The sequence below is a fragment of the Globicephala melas genome, chromosome 13, assembly GCF_963455315.2.
Source record: "Globicephala melas chromosome 13, mGloMel1.2, whole genome shotgun sequence".
In the NCBI taxonomy this organism is placed as follows: Eukaryota; Metazoa; Chordata; class Mammalia; order Artiodactyla; family Delphinidae; genus Globicephala; species Globicephala melas.
In genome coordinates this window covers 82,085,174-82,111,867 of record NC_083326.1, presented here as the reverse complement: position 1 = coordinate 82,111,867, position 26,694 = coordinate 82,085,174, and the positions used below count along the sequence as shown (strand labels likewise).

General features: G+C 56.8%; 2 protein-coding genes across 19 annotated transcripts in view; one reads left to right on the top strand and one right to left on the bottom strand.

The window, feature by feature from the left end:
* The first annotated feature begins 844 nt into the window (after nt 1-844).
* Nucleotides 845-24,559, top strand: RHOF (ras homolog family member F, filopodia associated). Of its 15 annotated transcripts, none has more exons than XM_060310279.2 (9): nt 861-1,117; nt 2,182-2,286; nt 4,227-7,918; nt 9,993-10,073; nt 10,589-10,758; nt 11,048-11,135; nt 21,523-21,632; nt 21,720-21,854; nt 22,969-24,559. In XM_060310279.2, the coding sequence occupies exons 5-9, from the start codon at nt 10,621-10,623 to the stop codon at nt 23,131-23,133; spliced, it is 636 nt and encodes a 211-aa protein (XP_060166262.1). In that variant the 5' UTR covers nt 861-1,117; nt 2,182-2,286; nt 4,227-7,918; nt 9,993-10,073; nt 10,589-10,620; the 3' UTR covers nt 23,134-24,559. The 15 variants fall into 15 exon arrangements, with proteins under 15 accessions (XP_060166268.1, XP_060166262.1, XP_060166263.1 ...); XM_060310280.2 differs by having other exon boundaries at nt 861-1,367; XM_060310278.2 differs by having other exon boundaries at nt 861-1,549.
* Nucleotides 22,500-26,694, bottom strand: part of TMEM120B (transmembrane protein 120B) — a 49,222-nt gene continuing 45,027 nt past the window's right edge. For 3 of the 4 annotated variants that reach the window (XM_030860236.2, XM_060310273.1, XM_060310272.1), the window contains one exon: nt 22,500-26,253. In XM_030860236.2, the coding sequence (XP_030716096.1) occupies nt 26,140-26,253 (114 nt within the window). In that variant the 3' untranslated portion in view covers nt 22,500-26,139. The remainder of the gene's footprint in view (nt 26,254-26,694) is intronic. The other variant, XM_060310271.1, reaches the window with a different exon arrangement.

Genomic DNA, 26,694 nt, shown 5'->3' with positions numbered 1-26,694 from the left:
TCCTCCTCTTCCTCCTCCTCCTCCTCTTCCTCCTCCCCTCTCCTTCCTCGCCGCTTCCCCAGGCACTCTCCCGGCGGCGGCAGCTGCGCCGCCAAAGCCCCGGGCCCCAGCGGCCCCCCACCCCTCACTCTCGCGCTCCCACACTGCCTCCCCCCTCCCGGGGGGAAGGCCTTTTAATTTATTTATTCTGCTGGGACTTAGGTGGGGGGCTTGGCTGGCGGGGGAGGGGGTCTCCCCGAGCTCTACCTCCCGCGGCTGGGGTTACCCTCCGAGCCGCGGCCGCCGCGGCGTGCGCCTGGGGCCTCCAAAACTGTTTCCAAACTGCCAAAACCGGAGGTGGGCGCGTGGGGGCTCAGGGGAAAGGGCTGGGTTTTGGGGTGTGTGTCTGATTGTGTGTTTGGACGCTGGGAGCCGTGAGGGGCGGCAAGGAGGCTCCAAGACGAGTTGCAATCGAGGTATCTCGGCTCCGGCTTCCTCTTCTGCCCCGCGACCCCCTCCCCCCAGAGCGGAGCTGGGGAAGGGAAACCAGGATTTTAACCAAATTAGCATTCACATTCCTGGGAGGATGCAGCCCTTGCCTGGACCTGGGTGATAGAAGCTTCTTTCTGTTTTTATTTTTGGAGAGGAGCGCCCTGTAATTGTGAACACATGCTTCTCTCCCCGCACCCCCCCTTCCTCCAGTCACCGACGAAGGAGAGAGTCCCCCTTTTTTGCATTTATCTTTCCTTCCCCTTTCTTTATTAAAGGTCCGGGAGTGGCGGCGGCCAATCAGCGCGCGGCTTCCATTTTGTGAGTTCAACTCCAAGGCTCCCGGGCTTCGCGAGGACGCGTTTGTAGCCCCCTCTGCCTCTCCTGTCGGGCGGCCGAGGCGAGGAAGTCGCCTCGCTGGGGCTTCGTGGTGGTGTATTTCACATTGGGGCTCTTTTCGGGGTTTGTAATTTGGCCGTGGGTAGGTAATTGGCTGGAGCAGGGCGGCAGGGTGCGGCAGCCAATCAGCGCGCGGCTTCTATAGGGCTTGAGTTATTAGACGCTGCTCTCAAAACATCCTTCATCAGACACCAAGGAGAGGCCAACAGATGAGGGGAGCCATTTTTCTGCAATGGAATTAAATGGCCAAGTGGGTTTTTCCTTTGTTGCAAATGGGGAATGTTTTTCCTTTGACTCCACCATCCAGTTCAGGACGCCTCAGTGTTGTGTTTAACATTTGTCAACAGGCTAAAGGACTCACAATTGGAAGAATGAAGAAGACTTTTTAAAAAGATCTGGATTTTTCCTTATGACTTGGAATCCATCTTTGTCTTGTATAACTAGGTCATAGCACACCATTAATGTCAGCAGTTAACAATTTTGAATTCCAAAAAACCTAAGTAAACGACATATTTAATTTTTTTCCTCTTTTTTTTTTTCTTGGGTGGGTGGGGGGAGCTTGGAGCTGTCTTAATCTGTATTCTCTTGACTGAACAATAAATTTTTATATATATATAGTTTCCTCTATTAAACACTTAAACCTGGCCATCTTATTAACTCCTTCTGCTCTCTTTTTAACAAGGTAATGTTTTAAATGTATAGTTTTAGGACTAGCGAAATGGCAGCAACAAAAAATTGTAAGCAGTCGTTACTCTTTTAAGTTTTTTAAAAACCTTTTACATTGTAAGTACCCAGTCCATTCTGTCCTTACGCAGTGCAGTTTTCATTGTTAATGTTGCTGAGATGTCCTTAATTTTCTGAACCTTCATCTGCATGTATGTCTTTGTCGCTCTTGTCTAACATAAAACAGTTAAAATGCTTTTAGACGATTTTGCTTTTATACAGCTAGGGTTTTAGCTTTAAGCTTTTGAAAATGTTTATAGCAATAAATGCTAGTCAGCTTTCTTCCCAGTAACATGTACACTTTCTTTGAAAATCTATTTGAAGAAAAACATCTCTGTTTTTCTCGTCTTGGTAGGGGGGTGGGTGAGGGAAAGGAAGACCTCTTTGTGTAAAGAGACTAAAGCCGTCACAGGAAACTAGATTAAAACTGGAAAACAAGTCCTAGCTGGTTCGAGCCAAACACCATCGTTAACTCGGGGGTATTTTCTATGGTGGTTGGGATGGCCGGTGCGTCTTTTGCCTTTTGTTTGATTTGACTGTGTATTTTCGCCTTTTGTCTCTTAATGACGGTCACACCATTGCTATATCCAGAGCAGTAAACAGTCCTCAGCGAAGCCGCCTTTTGCCAACCCAACCCTGGAAAATTTGCAGAAGTGGAAGGAGCTGAAAATGCCATGAGAGTGTAACTTTAAAAAGGTAACAACAACAAAAAAGACACCACCACTACTCCAAATATTCCCAACTAAACAATCCCCCTAAAAGATATTTTTTACAATAACACCTCCAAAACCTCCGCCCAGCTTGATCTTCCAGACTCCATGGCACCGGGCTGAGCGGGTAAGTAAAAACAACAACAACAACAACAACAAAACTGCCTTTTACCCCTTCGAGGAAATGTTTTTTCGAGCAGGCCAAGGGCTGCAAATGTTTGGGAGCTGAGGGGAGAAGGTTTCAGGAGCTTCATGTTTGGCAGCCGGATCGGGAGGGGTGGGGGGGTGGGGACGAGGAGGGCTCTTCAGACCCTTTTGCCCCTTCTGCCCCGGAGGCGAGAGGAAGGTCTCCCCAGCGACGTGGGGCATCCACGGAGCCGCCTGCGCTCGTCCTCGCTTTTCTAGGTCTGAGCCTTGGGGGGAGAAGAAATTGAAGTGCTTTGGGGAATGGGGGCACAAAAGCCGAGGAAGCCTCTCCTTCCGGGCCTGGGGTCTCTTTCCCTTTTGATTGTGGGGGTCTCGCCCTCCGAAGCCGGCTTTTCGGGGCTCCGGGGTGCGCCTGCGCTTCCTGAGCGAAAAAGGACAAAAGGCCGGCGTCCATGTTGGCACCATGACGCAGCATCTCTCCCGCCTGCAGCCCGAGCGCTGCCTGTGCTCCCGGCCGCGCTCGCTCCTCCCTCCCAAACACGAGTTTTATTTTCAGGTTCAGAGCAGAGCCGCCGGCTGGGCCGAGGCCGAGGCCGAGGCCGGGGCAGGAGCCAGGGCGGGACTGCGGGTGGCTAATGGCGGCCGCTTTCTTCCTTCCTCCCTCCTTTCCCGGTTGTCGTTGGGAGCCCGGAGCAGGCGGCGGCCCCTCGGCCGGGCCGGGCCCCGAGAGCCCGCAGGACACAGCGCCCCGGGTCGAGGGGTGGTCACGGAGGCCGTTTTGGGGGCCGCGGGCCTGGGGGCGTCGCGCGCCGCGGCTTTCGCGCTCGCCTCTGCCGGGCGAGGCGGTCAGACGGGCGCCATTTCGCGCGCCGCCCGCGGCTCGGGCGGTGGCGGCCGCCGCGCGCCAGGCGGGAGGAGGGAAGGAGGCGGCGGGGCCGCGGGTGGGGGGAGGGGAGGCCGCCGCGGCGCCGCCCGCGTTCCAGGCCTCCGCCTGCGGGGACGCCCCTGGCCCGGGGAAACCTCGACGAAGAGCGCGGGTTCCGCAACGTCCTCGGACCCCGCTCCCGACCTGGGGGCCCCCGGGGGCACGAGGAGGCCGGCGCGGTCGCGAGGTCTTTTCTCTTCTCTCCCGCGCGGGAGCCAGTAGCAAAGGGCCACCGGGCCAGTCGGGGCCTCGAGGCCACCCCCTGACCCCGACCGGCTCCTCCAGAGGCCGTGGACTTATTCCCCGCGGCCCGGCCCTGATCCCAGGCCGTCCCTGCTGCCCACCCCGAGCCTCGGCGCCCACGTCCGGCTTCCAACCGCCCTTTGATAGCCGAGCCCGAGGGGCAGGTGGGCCCCTTTTGTCCCCACTTGGGGCGTGAGGCCCTCACGCTGGCCGCCGACGTCCCTAGGTGGCCGTCCAGGCACAGCCGGCCAGCCGGCGCTCTGGAAGGTGGGGTGGGGTTTGGGGCCTGGGAAAGCCGAGCGGGCCTTCCCCGGGATCCGCAGAGGCGGAGGGCTCTGGGGTAAACCCTCGCATCTCCGGCCCTTCCTGGGGGAGGGGATGCGGTCGGGGCGGGCCTTTGGAAATGCAGATGAGCCGCCGCCTGCTGCTCGGCGCCCCGGCTGAACCTTGGTGATTCATCCACACCCCCCTCCTATTCATTCTGGAGTGAGGGCTGCCTTGGCAGCTGGGAAGGGGGGAGAGGCATTTGTAAGGCTCCCCTTCCCTCATGGAGACCGTATCCGGTTTGTGGCCATCGACGCCCTAAAACACCCTCCGATTTTTCCCCCCAGGATCATGACCGGAGAAGGGGCCCGGTACCCCCAGAGTGGACCGTCCTCCTTTGGACAGAAGCAGGCCTAGTTTGACAGTCCTCCCACCAAGGTAGGTGTGAGCCCTTTCCCAGCCTGCGAGAGATATTTGGGGGGCTTTGGCCTGGAGCCCAGGGAGGGCGGGCACCCCAAACCTGCTAGTCTGGTTCTGCAGCCCTTCCCCCCCACAGATGTGTGGGACTGAAATCGGCTGCCTGCTGGGCCTGCTTGGTCCATCCATCCCTGCCTGTCAGCTTCCGTTGTCAGGAGTTTGGGGCGTGCAATTCTTTGCCATATTTAGGAGCATAGGAGAGGCTGCACTTGCATGTATTAGGTTGGCCCAAAAGTTAGTTCGGGTCTTTCCGTAACATCTTACAAAAGCCCGAACGAACTTTTTGGCCAACCCAATATTTCCCAGTTGTGTGTTTGGTGGGTGGAGTGCCCTGGATGCCTCTTCTGAAAGACACAGGCAGCTGCCAGGAAACCGGGCCCGGCCCTGGCCCTCCCTTCCGGCCTCCGCTGGGGGCGTGTGGGGTGACTGTGTGAGCTGGCCTCTTCCCCTCTGATGTCTGACTGCTAGGGAGGTGAAGAACAGAAAGACCTGAGATCTGGGCCAGCTTTCTTTAAGAAAGAGGTTTCTTGACTCTTCCCCTTCCAGGGAATTCCCACGATTCCACCTCACCCAGGCCCCCCCCCCACCAAAAAAAAAAAGAAAAGAAAAAGAAAAAGCCCTGTTTGTAGAACGGGAGAAACCCGGATTTGAAACCTGGCTAGCCATTTCACCTGCTGTGATCTTGCGTAAGCAGCACAGATCCTCAGCCCCAGTTTCACCATCTGCACAGATGGGTCAGTGATTGTCAAAGTTGAGTGTGCAGCCGAATCACACGGGTGGCTCATTAGAATCGACTCCGAGGCCCGGTCCTTGAGTTTCTCATTCAGTAGGTGGGGCCTGAGAGCTTGCATTTCTAACAAGTTCCCAGGTGATGCTGATGCTGCCTTGTGGAGACATTTTGAGAACCTTTGGGCCAGGTAACACCTGGGGTGTTGTGAGGATCCAAGCATGTGCTCTTGGAACCCCGAACTATTTCTTGGTGCGGAGGTGTCGCTTCGTAGAGATGGCAGCTCTCTCCTTATTCTCCTTACGCAAGCTGACAGCATGCAGTTTCCCATTCTCTTTATCTCCAGGAAGCTCCGCAGCTGGAGACAGTGCGGCCCTTGATCTCTGACCCCTCTCCCACGTGATCTTTAGTTTGTGATTACTTTGATGAGCCATTTGGGTCCAGGTGCTGCTGATTGCGCCGCCTCCCCCGTTCGGGCCGAGGCTTGACTTCCGGGTCTAATAGGCTCTGCTCACTTTTATCCCGTCCTTCAGTTTGGGGGCTGGAGTGAGGACTGGGGGAGCCGTAGGGCTTGACCCAGAGGTTTTGTTGGGGGCGTGTTGGTGCTTAATCGAGGGAGGCTCTAAGGCAGGCAGCTGTGGGTTTGACTCTCCCCTGTGCTGGTTGACCTTGGGCGAGTCTCCTGTGTAAAGTGATGATAATGAAGCCTGCAGTAAAGGGTGGAGGGCGGATTAAGTGCGATTAAGGGGGCCGGCCTCACAGGCTTCACACCAGTTGGCCCCCCTTCGGAGGTGGCTGCGGGGGGTGGGGCTGGGCTGTCCGAGAGCTCCTCCCCCACCAGCCCACCTCGTAGCACGTGGCACAGCCTCAGGGCAAAGGGGAAGGCTGACATTCTGCAGGCTGGGAGCCAGCTCCATTTTTACTCCAGTGTGTGAGTTGGGATGGTGGCTTTTCCTCAAGTCCACAGGCTGTTGTTCCATGATGGGTCATGGTTTGGGGGGTTCCCCCCACCCGGAGAGTAACGTGACTCACCCAAGGTCAGGAGGTCACCACCGGCAGTCAGGATGAGATTCCAGGTGTCTTCCAGCCCAGCACCTGTGTGCATGGCACCCCCTCGCCCCAGCTGCTGGGTTATTCTGGGCTCCTGCCAGTGCTAGCTGTCTGCTGGCGTCACCGCCTGGGAGCTGGGAAAGCTATTTGGTTGAAAGTAACCAGCGTGGTACTCTTAGGTCCTTCTGGCTGTCATGCCTTGGCGCCATGAGGGTCTCCAGATAAGCTGGATTTGGTCCATGCTGTCTTTTGCTGGGGGGCAAGGGGTGCAGCCGACCACACCTGGCACCAGACTCCCTTCCCCCTACCCAGGGTGAGCACTTTGTAAAAGTTGGCGAGGCTCACATTATTAGTATCATACGAGCCTTTCCCTCCTTCCACAGTCTGCCCCAATCCGGCGGTTTAAATTCGGCTCTGCCATTGATGAGTTCATTCAACTCCCTGGATTCTCAGGTGACCTTTCTGCCCCCTGAGGGTGTCCTGCATCCCTTCTGATAGAGCCCTTGGGGCTCCACGGGGCTGGGGTCTTTATCTCCCGTGGGCGTTGGATAGTTAAATAATTGATTTAAACCTCTCCCTCCCAGCAGCAGCTTGGAGGGTTACAGCCAGTTCCTCCACTCCCGCCCTCGGACCAATTAGGGAACAATGAGGCGCTCCATTGTGGTCCGGGTGTGATTCTTGGAAGGGAGAGGGGTCCCGATGACCTGGAAGGATCGTACCCCTCCCCGCTTCCTTTTTTCACCCCCTCTTTCTAATTTCTTTGTCTGGCACGCCAGTACCTCCTAGGTGAAGGGAGGGGCGGGGCAGCCTATCAGTCCTCAGACTGGTTCCTCTGCCGAGAGCGTGGCTCCACCCACCGGTCGCCCAGCAAGTTCGGGGCGGGGCTGCTCCTGGCGCCCAGCCGGTGGAGCCTGCCTGGAGAGGGCCACGCCAGCGGAAGGGCGGCCGGAGGTGGCCGGACCTGCCTTCCTACTGGACGCCAGGGGCCCGCCCCTTCCGGCCCGTTGGGCGAGAGCCGAGGCGTGGAGTACGACCTTTTGGACCCCCTGGGTGGAAACTGAACCTCTGCCTGGACTGTGGAGATGGGCACCCTGCCATCTCAGAGGCCGCCTGGGTCCAGTGCTGTCTCCATCTGGCCAGTGACCTCGATGAGTTCCTACCCCTCCAGGAGTCGTGGTCTCTCCTGTGAATCAGGAGGAGGAGGTTGGCAGATAACCTTTGACCTGTCTCTGAGTCTGGCTTTGTGGAGGTAGCTCTTTGTACTCTGGTGGTGACTCCCCTGAGCCCACCACCACATGTTGAGCCTGGAGAGAGTCCTGGGACAGGGATAGACAGCCTTGATCCCCCAGGCTGCGCTGGGCCACCTCCCATCCCTGGGGCCCCAGAGGATGGTCGGTTACTTCTGTCTCACGTGGGGTGGATGACCCCTCAGGTGTGTAGTGACCTCCCAGAGTATGCTGAGGCACCAGGGAAGTGGAAGCCATTAGCATTGTCGTTAACGTCCCCGTCCTGACCTGTGCTGGCCAGACCTTGCCCTGACAAGACAGAAGTGGATCTGGCCCTACTTCTCTCTTGTGGTCAGTTGGCCTCACTAGATCCCAGGCCTAGATGTGAGCACAAATCAGTTCACCCCCGCAGATGCCACCTGCCAGCTCCCCTAGGCTTCTGTGTCTCAACAGCTTTGTGGCAAGAACCAGTTTAAAGAATTTTTTCTTACCCTCCTAAATCTCTCCAGGAATTCCTGGTGAATAGAAGAATGGCATGGGTCCTCGGAACATTTTGCAGGTAAGGGAGTAGGGCTCCCCGGGCCTGTGGGTGTTCCCAGTGCCTCAGCTGGCCTGCCCTGGCACAGCACCTCCAAGGAAGCTCCGAGCAGCTAGCCTGGCTGCCGGGTATTTTTAGCTACAGATCCAGCCCCTACACCACCACTGGAGCCAGGTCCAAATCAAACACGCTCCAGGCAGGGTGGGGCTGGGGCTCTGTGCCAGCCTCTCAGCCAGGCAGGGGTGGGTGGGCAGGCTGGGGCCAGTGTCAGCTGTCCTGCCTGGACCTGGGCCGGCCTGGGAAGACCTGCTTTCGTGTAAGTCATTTTTTCTGTTATAAGTTGAAATCCATTAGTTAGACAGAAAAGGTGGAAACCGAGGTCTGAGGATTTTGAGGAAAAGTTAAGTGCCCTCTCCCTACGGGCTGGAGCAGTTCCCACAGTTTGCTCAGAATGGGCAAACTCTAAGTGAGTTCTCTCAAGGCCCTTCCCAGATGAGGTAGTCTTACTCTCCCAGTCACTCCCTGAGCTTCAGGGTATCTGATGTGAGGTCAGGCCTGTGCCTGGCTCAAAGGTAAGTGGTCCTCCCCTCCCTCAAAGCCCTCTTCCATCCTCCCTCTCCCTGAGTGATGGCTTCCTCCCCCTCCTCTTCTGCCAGCCCCAGGCTGCCACTGTGTAGAGATGGCCCCAGCTCTGTCCTCACCAGCCAATCACAGCTCCCCCCTGGTCACCGGAAAGAGCTTTGGCTGGGCTCCTCTGTTCAGAGCCTCTGTCTGACACCCATCTTGAGCCTGATAGCCAGGCCCCTGTGATCTAACCCTCACCACCTTGACAACCATGTCTGGTCTCCCTCCTCATGCCCCAGCCACTGCCAAACCTGATGGGGTTTCCAGCCACCATGGATTTACTCAGGCTGGGTACCCATCCTACTTCCACTGGCCCTTCCTGCCAGCACTGCCAAGCTTAGTTCATGTGTTGCCCAGCTCTCAACTTCCTCTGAACCCCACGGGGGCTCCGGTGTCTGAATTGTTCTCGTCTCGCAGACTCCTTTAACTGCTTCCCCCAGGACTGAGTTCCTCAAAGGCAGGAACACAATTGCCTCTCAATAAACGTGTGCTGCAAAGAAGGAATGAATGAATTGCTGTATATTTGTCTAGGGGTGCTTGACCCAGCAGATGCCCTCTGGCCCGGTGACAAGAGTAGGGCTTTCCGCTTAAGAACCTGGAGCTGGGTCTTCTCTTCCCAGCTCTGGACTCTTTGGGGGCTTCCTGGGGCAGTCTCTGCTGCCATCTGGTGGCCAGATTATGCCTTGCAGTCTCTGAAAACGTTGACCAGGCATTTATGGTGCCAGGTTGACGATTTTCTTTCCGAAGTAAAATTTACCTGATCCTTGCTGAGTACCTGAAAGTGGGGAATCTTCTGGGTGGGATGAGGGCAAGAAAATCCTGAATCCTGCCAGCCCTTCTCTGAGGAAACTGTCAGATGTCCTACCCCAGCTGGGAAAGAGTCTGCTCTCACCTAGCCATGTCCCAGTGCCTGCCTGGTACATGCCTGATCCTGGGGGTCCCTCTGCCACTCCTGACCACTGGCCTGGTTTGTGCAAAAGACAGTCCAAGGGAGGGAAGGGGTGGGAGGCAGGGGTGGTTTTGCCCAGACGCCCTGATAGTACCTGGCCAGAGTGAATGCTCAGTAAATAGCAGTTTGGGTCCGGGGGTTGAGGAGAAAGCTTGGGATGAAGGATATGTGGCTGCTGGCTGGAGAACACAAATTTCTTGGTGGGAGCAGGGTTATCAGTCTCCAAAGTGGACGGAAGGGGGCCCAGCTGATCTCAACTAGATTTACCTTGACCTTCCCCTTCCCCTTCTCGACGGCGTCTTGCTTGGTTCCCACGCCTCTGGGCCTTGCTAGAAAGAGGTTCCCGCCCGCTTGGTTTGGGGCCAACCCTCGAAAGGGTTCTGGGGCCACTCACCTGTTACCAAAGTTGCCGCGCCGAGGCCATCGCTCGGCAGAGGGCGCCAGATCTCCACCTTTGGGAGGTGGGGTGATAGGTAAGCGGAACCGCTATTCCCCAACCCACACACGGGCTCACTCCCATAGGGCCAGACCACGTGGGCAGACAGGACCCCTATGCCAGGATCTTTCTTGGAACCACCGACGCTACCTTCTGGGGGAAAACAGGTCAGAGTGGACTTCCCCGAGGCCACATAGTTGGGGCGGGGAGAAGCTGGGGGGCTTTTCCCAGAGCTTGAGACCAAGGCTCCTCGAACCCGAGGGCTGGGGGGCAGTCCGCCAATCAAAGAGACCCTGCCCGATGGAGGAGGCCGAGTCGGCCAATCAGAGGGTCCCTGCCTGAAGACAGAGACTGCCAATCAAGGGTGCCAGGCGGGAAGGGGCGGAAACTATCAGATCTTGCTGGTTGGGGTGTGGGGGGCGCCGTGACTCGCAGGAGAGATGGGAGGTGCGCTTGCCGCTGAGCACTCCGTTTCTCAGTTGCCTCAGTTTCCCTGGGAATGAGAGGTGAAGACTCTGGGCCGAGAGCCTAGCAGGAAGGAAATAGTCTGGGAGGTCGACCCCGGCTGGCTGCCTGGCGGAGGAGGTGCCGGCTTCGAGGGCGGGGCTTCTCTTAGCCCCGCCCTAGGGGCCAGCCCGCGCCCCGCCCGCCCCGGATCGCTCAACCTTAGCGCTCTCCTCAGGGCGCCGCCGCCAGTGCTGCCTGCTCCCGGCTATGGACAACCCTGGGGCCCCAGCCCCGACTGCCGCCCCGGGCCCGGGCAAGAAGCAGCTGAAAATCGTGGTTGTGGGCGACGGCGGCTGCGGCAAGAGTTCGCTGCTCATGGTGTACAGCCAGGGGTCCTTCCCCGAGGTGAGGCCCGCCGGGGGGCTGGAAGCAGGCTGGGGGCGAGGGAGACGGGCTTGGGACCACTGGGGGTGAGGGACAGACCTCAGCCTGCGCCCCGAACCCGGACCCCAGGTCCCTGGCGTCCTGCGCACGGAGAGGCGGCCGTCACCCCGGGGCGCCCCCTCGGGAATTCCAGAGCCCAGCAGAGTGAGGGGGGCTGAGCCGGATGGGGTGAAGGTGGGGGTGGGGATCCAGTCGGGCCCTGGGTCCCTGCCGCACCTCTTAAGAACCAACACTGCCCGTTCTCCGACAGCACTACGCCCCATCCGTGTTTGAGAAGTACACGGCCAGCGTGACCGTGGGCAGCAAGGAGGTGACCCTGAACTTATACGACACCGCCGGTGAGTGCGTCTGCGCGGCGAGGGTCCTAGGGTCCGCCAGGAGCGTTTCCCCTGAGGGGCATTCCCCGCCGGGCATCCCCGCCCGCCCTTCTGCCTCTCCCGGGGCCCTGACATCCCGTCACTCCTGGAGGCCGCGGAGGGGCGCTGGCTGGGAACCGGTTGACCACCGCCTGACTGGGTGGTGCTGGAGGCCGACAGAGGCGCCCCATCTGTAAAAGGAGGGTATTTGGAAGAGGTGAGTTCCTGAGCCACCCTCTTAGCGCTGATGTTCTGAGGGCTCACGGGTTCCTTCCTCTCCTATGGCTCTAGAAAACCGTGGGCTTTGCTTCTGCTTATTATGGTTCCAGGATTTCGTGTTACATGCTGTGGTCTCTTAGGATTCCGTGGGCTGCAGATTTGAGTCCCCTGGTGCTAGGGTTCAGTGGGCTGCATTTCTGGGTCCTATGTTCTAGAATACTTTGGGCTATAGATCAGAGCCTGTGACTCCAGGATTCTGTGGCCAACAGCCCTGAGGCTCTAGGGCCCTAGAGCTACACATTCTGAGTCCCATGTGTCTGGAATTCCATGGACTATGGTGCATGACTCTGAATTCTATGGTCTATAATTTTGAGCCTGTGGTTCTAGGATTCTGTGGCTACAGTTCTGTTTCTTCCTGGCACTGAAGAAGGAACAGAGCTCTAGGGAATGTAGGTTCAAAATAAGGTTCTCTCTGCCACCTGCAGCTCCTAAGGCAAGTGTATTTATGCTAATTGCGTCACAGTCATCAGCGTTCCTATTGTTGGGGGATGGGTGGAGGAGCACAGCCAACGGGAGGATTTGGGTAACACTGCTGGTACTGGTACCCTTGGGGAGCTTCCATCCTGCCCTGACGCCCCTCTGGGCTGAATCAACTTTGGGGAGCAAAGCTCAGGATCCCAGCTGGGGCCTCACCCAGCCTCTGTGACTCAGTGTTCAGTAATTTGCAGGGGACTATGTCATCAGGTGTCCCTTCCCCTGTCGGCCAAGCCTTGTATGTATGAGGTCAAGTCTTCCAGCTGGTCTTGGATAGGGCCAAAATCCAGGACCACCCCCTCCTGCCCACCGCTCCATAAGGCTGCCAGTGACATCTCTCATTCCACTCTGGAGAGGTTCAGGAAAGGGCCTCTCCCAGCCCCAAACCCCTCCTTCATTCCTGACTTTGCCATATGGGTGTGTCCCCCCTATAGTGGCCTCTAAGGGCCCTCTCTTGTTGGATGAGGGCCCTGCAGGGCTGCCCCCAGAACAGGGCCATGCCTCCAGCCCCTTGAACTGGGAAAGCCAAAGGCGTCTGAGGAATTCCCAAGGGCGTGGCCACAAGAGCAGTAAAAATCGTGGTGTGTCTGGGACACTTTCAGTTTCACATGTTTCCTGTCCGGGACCCAGGTGGGGGCAGGTTCATTAACCCCACTTTGTGGGTGGAGTGCTGGTGGGGCAGGGAGAGTCAGAGGGAAGATTTCACTCTCTTCCTTCCTCTGCCCTCAGGGCTTCACCGCAGCCTCCCTCATCGGACCCAGAGTAAGGATCACTTCTGGTCTTTCTGGCCTCACCCAGAGAAAGATGCTCAAAGAACTTATGAGCGTAGATTGTCCTGTAGAGGTTCTGGAAAGCTTCTACTTGGTATAAGGAATGATTTTCACTAAGAGCTACTGTGGGAGGGATGGGGAGAGCTCCTTCCCAAATCACCAGGAGCAGTGACCACTCAGGGCGATGATTACCTGTCCACAGCTTCCTGCCACATGCTTTGGAGTCAGACCTGGGCTTTGATGCTGGTCCCCCTGGCTGCGTGTCAGTGGGGGCACCTAGGCCTCAGTTTCCTTCTCTGTAATCAAGGCTAAAATAGTTGTGAGGATTACATCAAATTCATGTGACATGCAGCACTTAGTGCAGGGCCTGGCTTTTGCAAAGGGCTCACTGTCATTGTGATTTTTTAACCTCCTGCCATTCAGGCCCAGGCCCCAGCCCAAGCCTATTCTTTTGAACCCGCTGCCTGCAGAGCTCTGTGCCGGCCCCCACCCTCTGCTTTCCCAGCAGGACTGTTCCAGGCGGCAGAAAAGCAGAGCTGGGGTTTGAACCTCTCAGTGGCATCCCTGGGGGAGTAGACTGGCCTCACAGTCAGCAGGATGGCCCAGGAGGGATATTCTGGGGGGAAGAAACGTGGCTGTTCCCTCAAGGGTGTCCCGCTGTGACTTGGGAAGCCCCACTGTCAGGAGGAGCATGAAGGAAAGCCTGGGTCACTCCTCTTCCACACGCCAGTGCCCAGCGTGGTGCTTGTCCTAGAGCGAGGCTTGTGGAATGAATGAATGAAAAAGAAACCTGGGTGCAGAGACACCCCTGGAGAAGGTCCTTTGTGATAAAGGTGATGAGATTCGTCTCTCTCTCTGGGGTGGACAGATATCCGAAGAAAGTGGCAGAAAGAATGGCCAGGTGATCAACTAGAAAAAGATAGAGACAAGGGTGAAGGGAGTGGCCCAGGTAGAGATGAGTAATGGTGGTTTTATTTATTTATTTATCTATCTGTTTATTTATTTATTTATGGCCCCGTTGGGTCTTTGTTGCTGCGTGTGGGCTTTCTCTAGTTGCGCGAGCAGGGGCTACTGTTCGTTGCGGTGCGTGGGCTTCTCACTGCGGTGGCTTCTCCTGTTGTGGAGCACGGGCTCTAGGCATGCAGGCTTCAGTACTTGTGGCTCGCGGGCTCAGTAGTTGTGGCTCACGGGCTCTAGAGTGCAGGCTCAGTAGTTATGGTGCACGGGCTTAGTTGCTCCGCGGCATGTGGGATCTTCCCGGACCAGGGCTCGAACCCGTGTCCCCTGTACTGGCAGGCAGATTGTTAACCACTGTGCCACCAGGGAAGCCCCAAGTCTAGTAAAGGTTATGGTAGAAGGTTCTAGAACCTGATGGGCTAGACCCTATGGTGGGAGGTGGGGGGCAGGGGAGCGAGCATCTTTCCAGCCAACCAGTGGTGCTCAGAGCTGTGGGATGGGGTGCCCCCCCCCGAGAGGCTGAATTTCTCCACACCCAGGACCTCAGCCACAGGGGTCCGTGTGGGAGGAGAGTCTGGCTACTTGTCTCCGTCCTGCGGAAGCAGTTACAGACACCACTGCGGCGGGAGGGTGGATGGAGGGGTGATGGAGCTCTCAGTGCAGTGCGCAAAGGTGAAGGGGGCGGGCGCTGTGAGCACCCATTGCCCTAGCAGCTCATCTGCCTGCCCAGACACCCTCAGAGGCAGGAAGCTGCGGTGAAGTCTGAAGTTTCCTGGGCAGAGAGAGGGGAGGTGGGGGCGAGGTGGGATGTTAAGACACCAACCGGAGACAGAGCTATCTGGGCTTTGGGGTGGGGCATCACAGGACTGGCTGGAGTTGCCCCGGGAGGTCGGGGAGCTGTGGTCCCCTTCCCAGCCAGAGATGGGAACAGTAGGAAAAGTGGGGCGCAAAGAAGTCGCTGAGACAGGAATCACGGACAAGAGGGGTGCCTAGGAGCCAGGAGCCCTGGAGGCGGGGGAGCTGACGCTGTGGGTCTATGGCGCATGCGTGGTCTGAGCTCCAGACCGCGGTTAGGAGACACAGGTGGGCGGGCCCCAGTAGCACTAGTAAAAGTGGGTTCCTCTTCTGGCAGCTTCCCCTTCTCACGCTGCCTGCACCCCTCCCTCCCCTGACCAACACCCCGGCCAGAGATGGGAACCACGTGCCCTGTAGATGTCCTCTGGCAGATTTGGGGACCACTGTGGCCCAATGACACCCTCTCCTCTACCCGGCACCAGGTCTTAGAGACCATGCCCCCGGGAAGATGACTGTCATGGCAGAGCTTCCCACAAAGGAAATAACGCTCGCGTGAGCCTCACTTCCTCAGGCCCTGCGGCACCGCCAGCTTCAGGAAGATGGGCAGCTTCCGGGGGAGCTGTGGATCAGAAGACCTTTCCTCTCCAGAAGCAAATGTGTCCTTTTGCACATAACCCGAGGGGCTTTTTTTTTTTTTTTTTTTTTTTTTTGCGTTATGTGGGCCTCTCACTGTCGTGGCCTCTCTCGTTGTGGAGCACAGGCTCCGGACGTGCTGGCTCAGCGGCCATGGCTTATGGGCCTAGCCGCTCCGCGGCATGTGGGATCTTCCCGGACCGGGGCACGAACCCGTGTCTCCTGCATCGGCAGGCGGACTCTCAACCACTGCGCCACCAGGGAAGCCCTCGGGGGGCTTTTTTAACCTCTCAAGCCCATCTGCAGAGGCCAGAGTGGGACCCCTGTTCGCCTCTGGGCAGATGACTTTGCCCCCTTTAAGCCTGGGCATCACTGTGAGTAAATGGGGAGGGTAGTTGTATCACCTAGTGGATGGGAGGCCTCCTAGAGCTCGTGGGTCCCAAGATCTGCGGTTAGAATCCCCCACCCAGGTCCCCATTCAGTTTCTATTTCAATAGTAACCGCAGGCCCACACCTTTGCCCAGCATTGCTCAGCCTACAAGTCCTTTACTTCCAATATCAAGGGCAGGGTTATCACCCCCTTTTTCAGATAAGGAAACTGAGGCCCAGAGAGGGAAGGTGCCAAGATCATGGAAAATGAGTCTGAGTGGAGCTTGGCTCTCCTGACTCATAGGGGTGGGGTGTCCAGAACACTCCACTCCTCCCAAGGAGCCATGAGGTCGACAGCACCCAGAAGTCCATAGTCTGCAGGCGTGGTCCCTATGTGGAGGCTCACACTGAACTCCTGGGGAAAGCTGAGCCAGGCACAGTCAAGTCAAGAAGACAGCTGGGGGCTTCCCAGATGGCGCAGTGGTTGAGAGTCCGCCTGCCGATGCAGGGCACACGGGTTCGTGCCCCGGTCCGGGAAGATCCCACATGCCGCGGAGCGGCTGGGCCTGTGAGCCATGGCCGCTGAGCCTGCGCGTCCAGAGCCTGTGCTCCACAACGGGAGAGGCCACAAGGTGAGAGGCCCGCGTACTGCAAAAAAAAAAAAAAAAAAAGAGAACTGGGAAGAGGCGATGGGATCTGGGCTGGCTACCCATCCTCTCCCAGAGTCCCTCCCTCTCAAGATCCCCTTGTTGGCAGCCTTTCCTCACTGGGTCAGGGTTGGGGCTTGTAGAGTGAGGACAGCTCCCTATCCTCTGGGGTGGATTGAGAGAGAAGCACCCCAATAGTTCTACCTATGGTCTTCTGTCCTTTATGAAGCTTCCCTTTGGCTGTGTGACGTTGGGCAAGTCACTTCACCTCTCTGTGCTTCAGTTTCTGCATCTGTAAATTGGTGATAACAATAGCAGTAGTGGGAATTCCCTGGCGGTCCAGTGGTTAGGACTCCGCGCTTTCACGGGCAAGGGCCTGGGTTCAATCCCTGATCGGGGAACTAAAATCCCACAAGCTGCATGACTCGACAAAAACAAAACAAAACAAAACAAAACAAAAACAGTAGCCAGTAGTGAGGAATCATAGTGAGGAGTGATGAGTCTATGCAGGTAAAGGGCTTTGAATGGGGCCTGGCATGTGATGAGTGAGAGCACGGCCAATAAATATTGTTGATACTAACCATTTTTACTGTTATTATCGAGGCTCACCTGCTCCTTACATACGCATTTCACAGATGAGGAAACTGAGGTCCAGAGATTAATTCCCAATTAGGAAGGCTTCCCGGGAGGACTGGAGCTTTTACAGCGTCTGGGCAGGAAACTGGCCTTGGAGCTGGGAACCGCGTTGGTGCTTCAGCTCACAGGGAGCCTGTCAGTGACCTTGAAACCTGCAGCCCCACCCCCAGCCACGTGGGCTCCTAACAGGAAGAACTTGCCCGCCCAGCTTCCCGGGGGGGTGTGTGGGGGGGCGACTGCTTAAATTAACACGGGTGGGACTTCCCTGGCGGTCCAGTGGTTAGGAATACGCGCTTCCATTTCAGGGGGCACGCGTTCGATCCCTGGTCGGGGAACTAAGATCCCGCGCGCTGCGAGGTGCGGCCCAAAAAAAAAAAATTAACGGGTGATGGAAGTGAAATGCCCTTGCAAACCTGAAAGCCATAGAGATGATTATTCCACTTTATTCACCGGCTCGTTTGTTCATTCGTTCATTCCCCAAATGTTTATAGAGCCTGTGTGCGCCAGGTGATCTAACAGTGAGGAGTACAGAGATGGCCTGTCCTCAGGGTCTTACGTGCTCATGAGGGACATCTCCCCCCACAAACAAAAACAACTGTGATGTCAGGTAGTGATACTTGCTAGGAAGAAAAATAAAGCCATAGCTGGTCATGGGACAGACTGCAAAGGAGGCTCTTGTTTCAGAGCAGTCTGGAAAGTTCTCTTGGAAGAGGTGACATTTCTGCAGAGACCTGAAGGAAAGGAGGGAGTGAGCCATGCTATTACCTGGGAAGAGCCTTCTAGAAGAGGGAACAGCAAGGGAGAGGCCCTGAGCCAGGAGCAGGCTTGGTCTGACTTCCTCATTCAACCCACTGCAGTCTGGCTCCGCCCTCATCAAGCTTGCTGCAGTCAGCACAGGCCCTAATTGCAAAGCCCAGTGGCATGTCTCAGCCCTCGTCTCTGCTAAGTCTGACAAGAGATGAACAACTTCTCAACCACCCACCAGCCAATAGTGACTGGACACCTACCCTGTGCCAGGAATGATTTTTAGACAGACATGGACCCTGCCCTCAGGGTGCTTACAGTCTCCCGGGAGACAGGCGGTAAACAAATGTGTGAGTACAGGCTGTGGATGGACTTTGCGTGGTGAGGGAAGGCCTCTCTGAGGAATCAGCCGGGCAAGATGGGAGGAGACGTCAGAACACCGTAGCCCCATTTTACAACTGCTTGTCTCCTCCTGCCGTGTTTCTAAAAGGGAATCAGAGTGTATGTGAGGCCAGAATTCTGAGCCGCATCATTACATCGTAGAGGCCCAGAACCTGTTTTTGCACACTACAGAGCAGAATGGAGCATTGCTGCGTATCAGCAGAAGGAACGCTGGCCTTGGACTTGAATGAATGTGGAGTCAGGCCTGGCTCTGATTCGGTGACCTCAGAGGGGTCAGTTCACATCTCATGTTTCTTTATATGTAAATGGGAGTATTCATAAGATCCCTGACTAGCACATCAGGCAGGTGGTTGTTGTCAAGGTTTCCTTTTTTTTGGCTGCGTTGGGTCTTTGCTGTTCTTTTTCTTTTCATGGGTCTTCGTTGCTACGCGCAGGCTTCCTCTAGTTGCGGTGAGCGGAGGCTACTCTTCATTGCGGTTTGCAGGCTTCTTCTCACTGCGGTGGCTTCTCGTTGCAGAGCACAGGCTCTAGGCACGTGGACGTCAGTAGTTGTGGCTCGCGGGCTCAGTAGTTGTGGCTTGCGGGCTCTAGAGCGAAGGCTCAGCAGTTGTGGTGCACGGGCTTAGCTGCTCCACGGCACGTGGGATCTTCCTGGACCAGGGCTCAAACCCGTGTCCCCTGCATTGGCAGGTGGATTCTTAACCACCGCGCCACCAGGGAAGTTCCTGTAAAGGTTTCTTAATCATTTATAGGCAAAGGCACTCTAAAAAGTGTGATGGGAGTTCCCCAGTGGCCTAATGGCTAGGATTCTGGGCTTTCTCTGCCAAGGGCCCAGGTTCAATTCTTGGTTGGGGAACCAAGATCCCAAGGCCGCGCGGTCGCCAAAAGAAAAAGTGTGACGTATAAGGTGGCATTACCAGTAAGTAGTAGAGAGAAGGCAAGTATCTTGAAAAAGGAAATACTGTGGATGGTCAGTCTGAATGTTTAAAAATGAAATGCTAGGAAGGAAATGGGGGAAAAAATGAGGGAAAAGCATTCCAGGTGTGGCACAAGAGCTTGATAGGTTTGAGAAACAGCAAGGAGGCTGCCTTGGTTGTACTGCAGCGAGTGAGTGGGGCAGGAGGAAGGGGGATGAAGTCGAGACTGGTGGGCAGCAGGGTCATGTGGACCACTGGGAGAGGCTTGGATTCTCTGCAAAGGGCAGTAGGGAGCCACTGAAGGTGTTTCAGTTGAGGGGAGAGGGGTGTGATTTTACTTGTGTTACCATCCATCCAGCTGCCAGGTGGATAATGGATTGAGGGGCAGCAGGAGGCCAGGGAGGAGGTGGCACAGAAGACTGACGGTGGCTTGGATGAGGATAGTGCCATGCCATCCAGCAGAACTTTCTGCAATGATGGAGATGTTCCACACCCGCACTGCCCATTACGGTAGCCACTAGCCCCGTGGGGCAGTTAATTACTTGAAATGTAGCCAATGCAACGGAGAACCTGAATTTTTAATGTTAATTAACTCAAATAGCCACATGGGGCTAGTGACTACCCTATCAGAAAGATGTGGACAAAGGTCAGGAGAGGGGACATGTATGGGAAGGGGAGATGGGCTGGAAAAGCACGTTGGGCCGGTTTCCCACCATCTTACAAGGATCTCTCCAGCTTTCTGGTAATGAGGGCAGGAGGGCCTGAGTCTGCGGGGCCCTGACTACCCCTCACCCCTTCTCCAGTGTTGAGGGAACTTTGGCTGAGTGACAGCACAGACAGTCCTCCCGGCCCAGCCATCATTAGATCTGGGTTCCCAGTCACTGCACACCATCAAGGATCCCTGGGCTGAGGAGGGCCAGTGGGAAAGGAGATGGCGGCCGTGTCCTGTCATCAGCAGGGGTCTGGGAGCAGGATGTGTCCTGTTTGTGCTCTTGGGAGAGGCTGCTTGTCCTGAGAGGCCTTTGGCACGGAGGGATCAGAGGGCAGGTGGCACCTCCCTGGCACCCACAGGCTAGAGGATGGGGCAGGAATTCCTGGGCTCTGAGTTCTGTGTTCCCTGGAAGGTAGTCACCGCCTGGGTCTTTCTGCAGAGGTGGCCAGGGGTCGCCATAGGGCCTGAAAGACTCTCAGTTCTCACTGTGGTAGTTTTAAACAAAAAATAGGGCATGACAACCACGCACAGTGTGTGATCCCGGGCCTGCTTCTGAACTAGGGAAAAAAATACTACAGGACATTATTGGTGAAATCTGAATACAGCTTATGGATTGGATTAGAAGAGTACAATGTCAGTGTTGGTTTCTGAGTTTCATACTTGTCCTGAGTAGGTGAGAGGACGTCCTTGTTCTTAGAAAAACCGCATAGGAACTCTGCCGTGGGGGTGGGGGTGGGGGCGGGGGAGCCGAAGGTCTGCAGTTCCTTCTCACGTGATTCAAAGTGTATATATACAGATAAAGCAAGTGGGCAAAACGTAAGGCCTCGGTGAATCTGAGTAAGGGAGTTCTGTGCTCTCTGTTGTAATTTTTCTGTAAGTTTGAAATTGTCAATATAAAAAATTACTAAAAAAGTTTTTTTTTTTAAACCAACCGTCGCCCAAGCCCAGCCTTGGGTTCTGATTCAGGTGGTGCTGGGAGGGACCGAGTGTCAGAAGTTGTCAGTTCTTCCTGGTGAGTCTGGTATGCAGAGGGGTTGACAGCCACTGTGCCGAGTGGACCTGGATGGGCGCACGGTCTGTCACCTCTAGCATGCCCCCACCCTCCTCCTAGTGTTGGCAGGAATGGCAGGAGGAGCTCAACCAGAGGCCATGCACCTCTCAGCCGGGGGGGGGGGGCGGGGGGCGGGGGGCGCACTCCACGGTTGACTGCAGTGTCCTGGGCCTACCCAACCCCACTGGTCTGAAACTTCAGGGAGGGGAGGCTTCACTTCAGATTTGGCTTCAGAGTCTGCGCTATTAACCTGAGCACCAGGGATAAGGATGGGAGGGAGGGGTGATCATCACTGGCATGATTACTAGCAGTTTTTCCAGCACTTACCCTGCAATCAGGCCTATCTCTGATCACTGCATGGCTATTTTTTTTTTAATATTTATTTATTTGGTTGTGATGGGTCTTAGTTGCAGCAGGCAGGCTCAGTTGCAGAACGTGGGATCCTTTGTTGTGGCACGTGAACTCTTAGTTGCGGCATACATGTGGGATCTAGTTCCCTGACTAGGGATCGAACCTGGGCCCCCTGCACTGGGAGCGTGGAGTCTTATCCAGTGTGTCACCAGGGAAGTCCCTGCATGGCTTTTATCTCGTGTAGGACTGCGGGCTGCCACCTCTGTTTTTTTTTTTTTTTTTTTTTTTTTTTGCGGTACGCGGGCCTCTCACTGTTGCGGCCTCCCCCGTTGCGGAGCACAGGCTCCGGACGCGCAGGCCCAGCGGCCATGGCTCACGGGCCCAGCCGCTCCGCGGCTCGTGGGATCCTCCCGGACCGGGGCACGAACCCGTGTCCCCTGCATCGGCAGGCGGACTCTCAACCACTGCGCCACCAGGGAAGCCCGCCACCTCTGGTTTACAGACGGGAAACCGAGGCCTAGAGTCTCTTGCCCAGGAGACCCCCAACCCCTCATGCATCGGAGCCCAGACAGGGGACTCAGGTAGAGAAGTAAGTGGTACCTCCCTGACCTCCACCTGCTGTCTGGTTTCAGGGCAGGAAGATTATGACCGGCTGCGGCCCCTGTCCTACCAGAACACCCAGCTCGTGCTCATCTGCTATGACGTCATGAACCCCACCAGCTATGACAACGTTCTCATCAAGGTAAGGCCCCTCTCCCAGCCTGCCTGCCTCTGGAGGAGGGGCTACGGACGGGGCCCCAGCCCTGATGCCCACCCTCTCCTTCCACAGTGGTTCCCGGAGGTCACCCACTTCTGCCGTGGGATCCCTATCTTGCTCGTTGGCTGCAAGACAGACCTGAGGAAAGACAAGGAGCAGCTGCGCAAGCTCCGGGCGGCCCAGCTGGAGCCCATCACCTACACGCAGGTGGGCCAGGGGCCCCTCCCCCGCCCCGCTCCGCTGCACCCCATCGCCAGGAGCCCAGGACACAGCCATGGCCAGAAAGCTTCCCAGGTCTTTGGCCTCTGCATTTGGTGTGCCTTAGCAGCCTTTCGGGAGCTGAAGCCAGCAGGATTCTAAAAATAATGATTTTCTTTTTTTTGCCGCCCCGAGCAGCTTGCAGGACCTTAGTTCCCTGACCAGGGATTGAACCCAGGGCCACGGCAGTGAAATCACCGAGTCCTAACCACTGGACTGCCGGGGTTAAGAATAATAATTTTTAGATATTAATAATGACAGGCCACTTGCCTGAGCACTTTACATTACTTACCTCATGTAATCCTTATAACCTTGAGGCAGGTACTATTAGCGCCCCCCATATTACAGAGGAGAGATGGAGACTCAGAGAGGTTAAGTAGCTTGCCCAGGGTCACACAGCTAACCTGAAGTGGAGCCAAGATCCCATCCCAGTCACTCTAGCCCCAGAGCCTGAGCCCTTAACCACCACCCTGTCCCATCTCCCCAGAGGCCTGGAAGGGCAGGCCTGCGTTGGAAAGCAGGGTTCCTTTCATGAGCCTGACCAAACCCTGCGGCCTTCTGGGTAAGGCATGGCAGAATAAAAGGAACACGAAGGAAAACTAATGAAGTTTAATAAAAAGGAACAGGCATTAATAAATTTGTGTTAGAAATACTGTTTTTACTCTAATAGCCAGCTCAGTTGCCCTAACTGCGCTTTCGGGAAGAGCAGGGGAGAGAAGCACGTAGGAAGCCCTTTTGTCTTGAGGCCTTCAACTCTCCTCACAGGCCTGGCAGACACAACACACCACCCCAGTTCTCGGCTGAAGTCAGCCCCCGTCTCTGCCTGAGTTCAGGGGAAGCGTGGGCAGGAGGCCAGGACAGAGCTCCCAGCAGCTACAGCCCACAGGCCACACCACACTGGCCTTCATGGTCCATCCGCACACACTGGGGAGTGCTGGCCCTGGGGTGAAGCATCCCCACACCGAGGCCTCCGCCCCCAGCAAGCCCCCAAATCTGTGAGGGGTCTCACAGGAGACCGCATGCTCCAGGCCCCTCGTCTAATCGCGGCCCCTCCCCCCACCAGGGCCAGAGCGCCTGCGAACAGATCCAAGCTGCCCTCTACCTGGAATGTTCTGCCAAGTTTCGGGAGAACGTGGAGGACGTCTTCCGAGAGGCCGCCAAAGTTGCCCTCAGTGCTCTGAAGAAAGCACAGCGGCAGAAACAACACCGCCTGTGCCTGCTGCTTTGACACCTCCCGGCGGGGCCCACGGCCCTCACGATAGAACTGAGAGGACGCAGGTCCCCAGCTCCAGACTACTCCCCGGATCCTGCACCCTCCCCAGCTCTCGAAGGGCACTCGGAGTCGGGCGTCTCCAGGGCCTGGTGTCTGGAGCCTGTGGCCAGGCTCTTGGAACATTCTGGAACTCTCTCCTTTCCCAGCTGGGGCTCTGACCACGAGCTCCCCTCCAGCCTGCATGGTGGTGGTGAGCGAGGGTGCTGGACTCAGTCCCTCTGTACCCTGGAACTAGCATTTGTCCCCAGGACTCAGGAGTGCCCTCATCACTACCAACCCCCAGCTGTGTGTCCCCTTCTGCACACCCAATAGGTCCTCAAAGCCTGTGCTTGAGATGAGAAATGACGTCTGGTATGAGGATAAATGTGGACTTGGCAGCGTTCCACACGGCCCCCAAGCCTGCTCTCCCCAGTCACCCGCCTCCCTGGTTTCCTGAGATAGGCACGGCTGCATCCTCCAGCTTCTTGCTTCCTCCCCGCAGGAACTCAGGCACCAGGATGGGACCGAGGCCTATCACAAGAACACAGGCCCCAGCCCCAAACGTGGGGGGCCGGCACCAGCCCCCTCCCTCCTCCCTGCCAAACAGAGGACTTAAGTCTCAGCCCTCGGCTTGGCCGCCATCTTTCCAGAGCTGGACGCACGTGAGGCAGAGAAGAACCTCTCTCAAAAAGCAAAAAGTATTATCTGGCTGATCCATGTGACCCTCGCTCAGTGTCTCCTCACCTGCAACCCCTCCGCTCGCCACTACTTGCCAGAAACCCGAGATGAAAAGTGACACCAGCTCCGAGTGATCTTGGGCAAGTCAGGTCTCTCTACAGACTGTCTGCAGAAGGACGGCACTGGCTCATTTAAAGAGTCATCGAGCTCCCGTCTCTCACAGCCTCCAATTCTGCCAAGATGTGGAGATCTGGAACCAAGGCCATCCTGGCCTCCTGCGAGAACAGACTTGATTAACCCCCAGTGCAGATTCACTGAACCTCCTAGAAGGTCTGGGGTCAGGGGCCCAAGAGTTTTGAAACAAGTGCCCCAGGTGATTCTGATGCCCCAGAGATTGAGAGCTGGTGGCTCCTGAGTAAGCCCAGGGATCAGCGTTACCTAAGATGAGATAATGGCTTCAGGTGGTCCTGCCATCCCCGGTATCTCCTGCCTCAGCCTCCTCCGTTGCCCAGTGCTTCAGCGCCCACTAGGCCTGAGAAAGAGACTTCTGAAGTCTACCCCACCCCACCTAGGTTCCCCAAGGCCCTGCCGCGTCCTGGGGAATCAAGAGAGCATTCGGTCCAAGGCTCCGTGGACAAATGATGGTCTCGGACAGAGGTCCACAAACCACAGTCTGTGGGCCAAATCTTTATTTTTGTAAATAAAGTTTTAGTGAAAAACAGCCCATTCGTTTACGCGTTGGCTGCTTTTGCCCTCCAGTTGCAGACTAGACTAGAGTGAGAGACCATCTGGCCCTCACAGCCTAAAATGTTTGCCATCTGGCTCTTCACAGAAAAAGTTCGCCAACTCCTAGTCTAGGGCAAACCCAAGTGCCTAAGGGGCCAGATGGGAGACCCAAATGAGTGAAGTAGGGCAGGGATGAAAGGGAGTGGTGGGGCCTGTGGCAAATTAGAAAGCAAGCACCCCACCCTAGACAAGGCAGCTCAGCCCAGCTAGATGCTGCTCTGTGGGAATGTTTCTAGATCTTTCCATTTCTCTAGGGAAAGTGGAAATCTGGATTTTTATGTGGAATCTTACTGGGGGGAGGGGAGGGGAGGGGAAATTTCATACTTTAAAAGTTTAAACCCCTTTGACACCCAGAGCATGATTAGGGACACCATCTATGTACTCTGGTCGACAGGGATTTCTAAGTAAGTCGTTAAGGACGGCTGAGGCTCATATGAGAAGACGCAGAAAATGTAGCCAAACTGTTCGCTTCTTCACCCTCCCCACAGATACAGAACCTAACGTGAGGTGACCAACAGACCTGCCCTGGCCTCTAGAGTGTGGCCGCCGCCTCGAAGTGAGCCTGCTCAGACGCCCCCCACGGTCCAGAAGCTCTGAGGTGAAGGGAGGAAGCCTGAGCGTGGGTGACCTCCACGCTGGCTTACGTCCCAACCATTGCCGAGGGGCTTGACCCCACGCCCTGAGTGCTCACGGAGAGAATCTGGGAAGGTGGGCTGAGGGGTGGGAGTCATGAAGCCCCCAAAAGTGGACCCAAACTTTGAGAGGAAAAAAAAAAAATAGCCCTCACACCAGCCAGACGATGCAGGGGCGCCCTCTGGTGGTGACCCTCAGAAAACCCTCCCGCCTCAGGCCAAGCCCTGGGCCTGTGGGAGGCAGGGCCACCTGGCGGCCAGCAGGCTGAAGACTCAGGAAGCACAAAGAGTACGAGGCACAAAGACACGGACAGCGGTTCTCCGAGAACCTGAACACCCGCGCGGCGCACGCGCGGAGGCCGGGAGCTTACGGCAGAAGCGGTGCCCCGGGGAGGGCGGCTCCCCGGAACACGGAAGGGCTTCCTTCCACCCGCCTGGGACTCAGTAAGTAGCAGGTCAGCGGAAACCCAACCCCAGCGAGGCACGTCCGAAGCCCAACCTGAAGGGCTCAAACGACAGGATGGGGGACAGAGGGGGACCCTGAGGCTAAGCCTCCCCCACCCCCCAGGAAGACTGACGCAGTCTCGCGGAGAGCAGCGGGGTAAGAGGGCGGCAGATTCTAGGGAAGGGGGTGCGCCGATATTAAATATGTCATAAATAGGGAGGCTGGGACGGGCTAATACTGCACGGACAGGTTGGGGTCACATTCCTCTTGTCCGGCCGGGGACCGGGGCCTCGGCTCTGCTCCCAGCGATGCCGCTGGCCCCTGAGGTCACTGCTGCCAGTGGCCACTGGCACTGGTTGGGAGGAACCCGGCAGCGAGGGTGTCGCCTGGGATCCCCTGCAGTCTCAAAGTCCGGGGGTCGAGGGGCGCCGGCCCCGTGGCTCACGGCTTCTTGGCCTCGCTTCTGTTCTTCTGGAGTTTGGTGTGCACGACTTTGAGTGTGGTCAGGAAGTTGCCGAGGAAGAGGACAAGGAACGTAAGCGCCAACACGAACACCTGGGCGGGCGGCATGCAGAGAAAGGGGTGCCCAGGGCAGGGAAGGCGAGGCAGAAAGCACAAGAGAAAGAAGGCAAAGGCCGCGCCGGCTTGGGTCAGCTCTCCTTGCTGAAATGCCCCCCGCGCCCCCCGGGAGCTCAGAACCCCCTTGGCACAAGCTACCTGCGAACTGCAGCGTTTGCCAGCAGAAGGCAGAGATCTGGGCTAACTGGGTGAAGGGTGTGAGTCCTACGGGGTCAGGCAGAGTCCTGGGGGGCTCCTCCCGTGGCCCCCCTCCTAGCGCGAACCTCCTTGGGTTTCTCAGACCACTGAGGGGCTCCCTGGTCTCCCGAATTCCCTCCCATGGTCTCCCAGGCCCCAGTTGCAGCGAGCTCTGGACTGCAGGGCCCTACAGGGCAGGCAGGGGGCAGGGGGAGCTGAGGAAGGAATTCTCCCTGAGCG

Coding starts and splice junctions, on each gene's coding strand:
- RHOF (XM_060310285.2), top strand. CDS start 9,628: ATGAAGGATATGTGGCTGCTGGCTGGAGAACACAAATTTCTTGGTGGG. Junction 21,633..21,719: donor ATGACAACGTTCTCATCAAG/GTAAGGCCCCTC, acceptor CTCCTTCCACAG/TGGTTCCCGGAGGTCACCCA. Junction 21,855..22,968: donor AGCCCATCACCTACACGCAG/GTGGGCCAGGGG, acceptor TCCCCCCACCAG/GGCCAGAGCGCCTGCGAACA.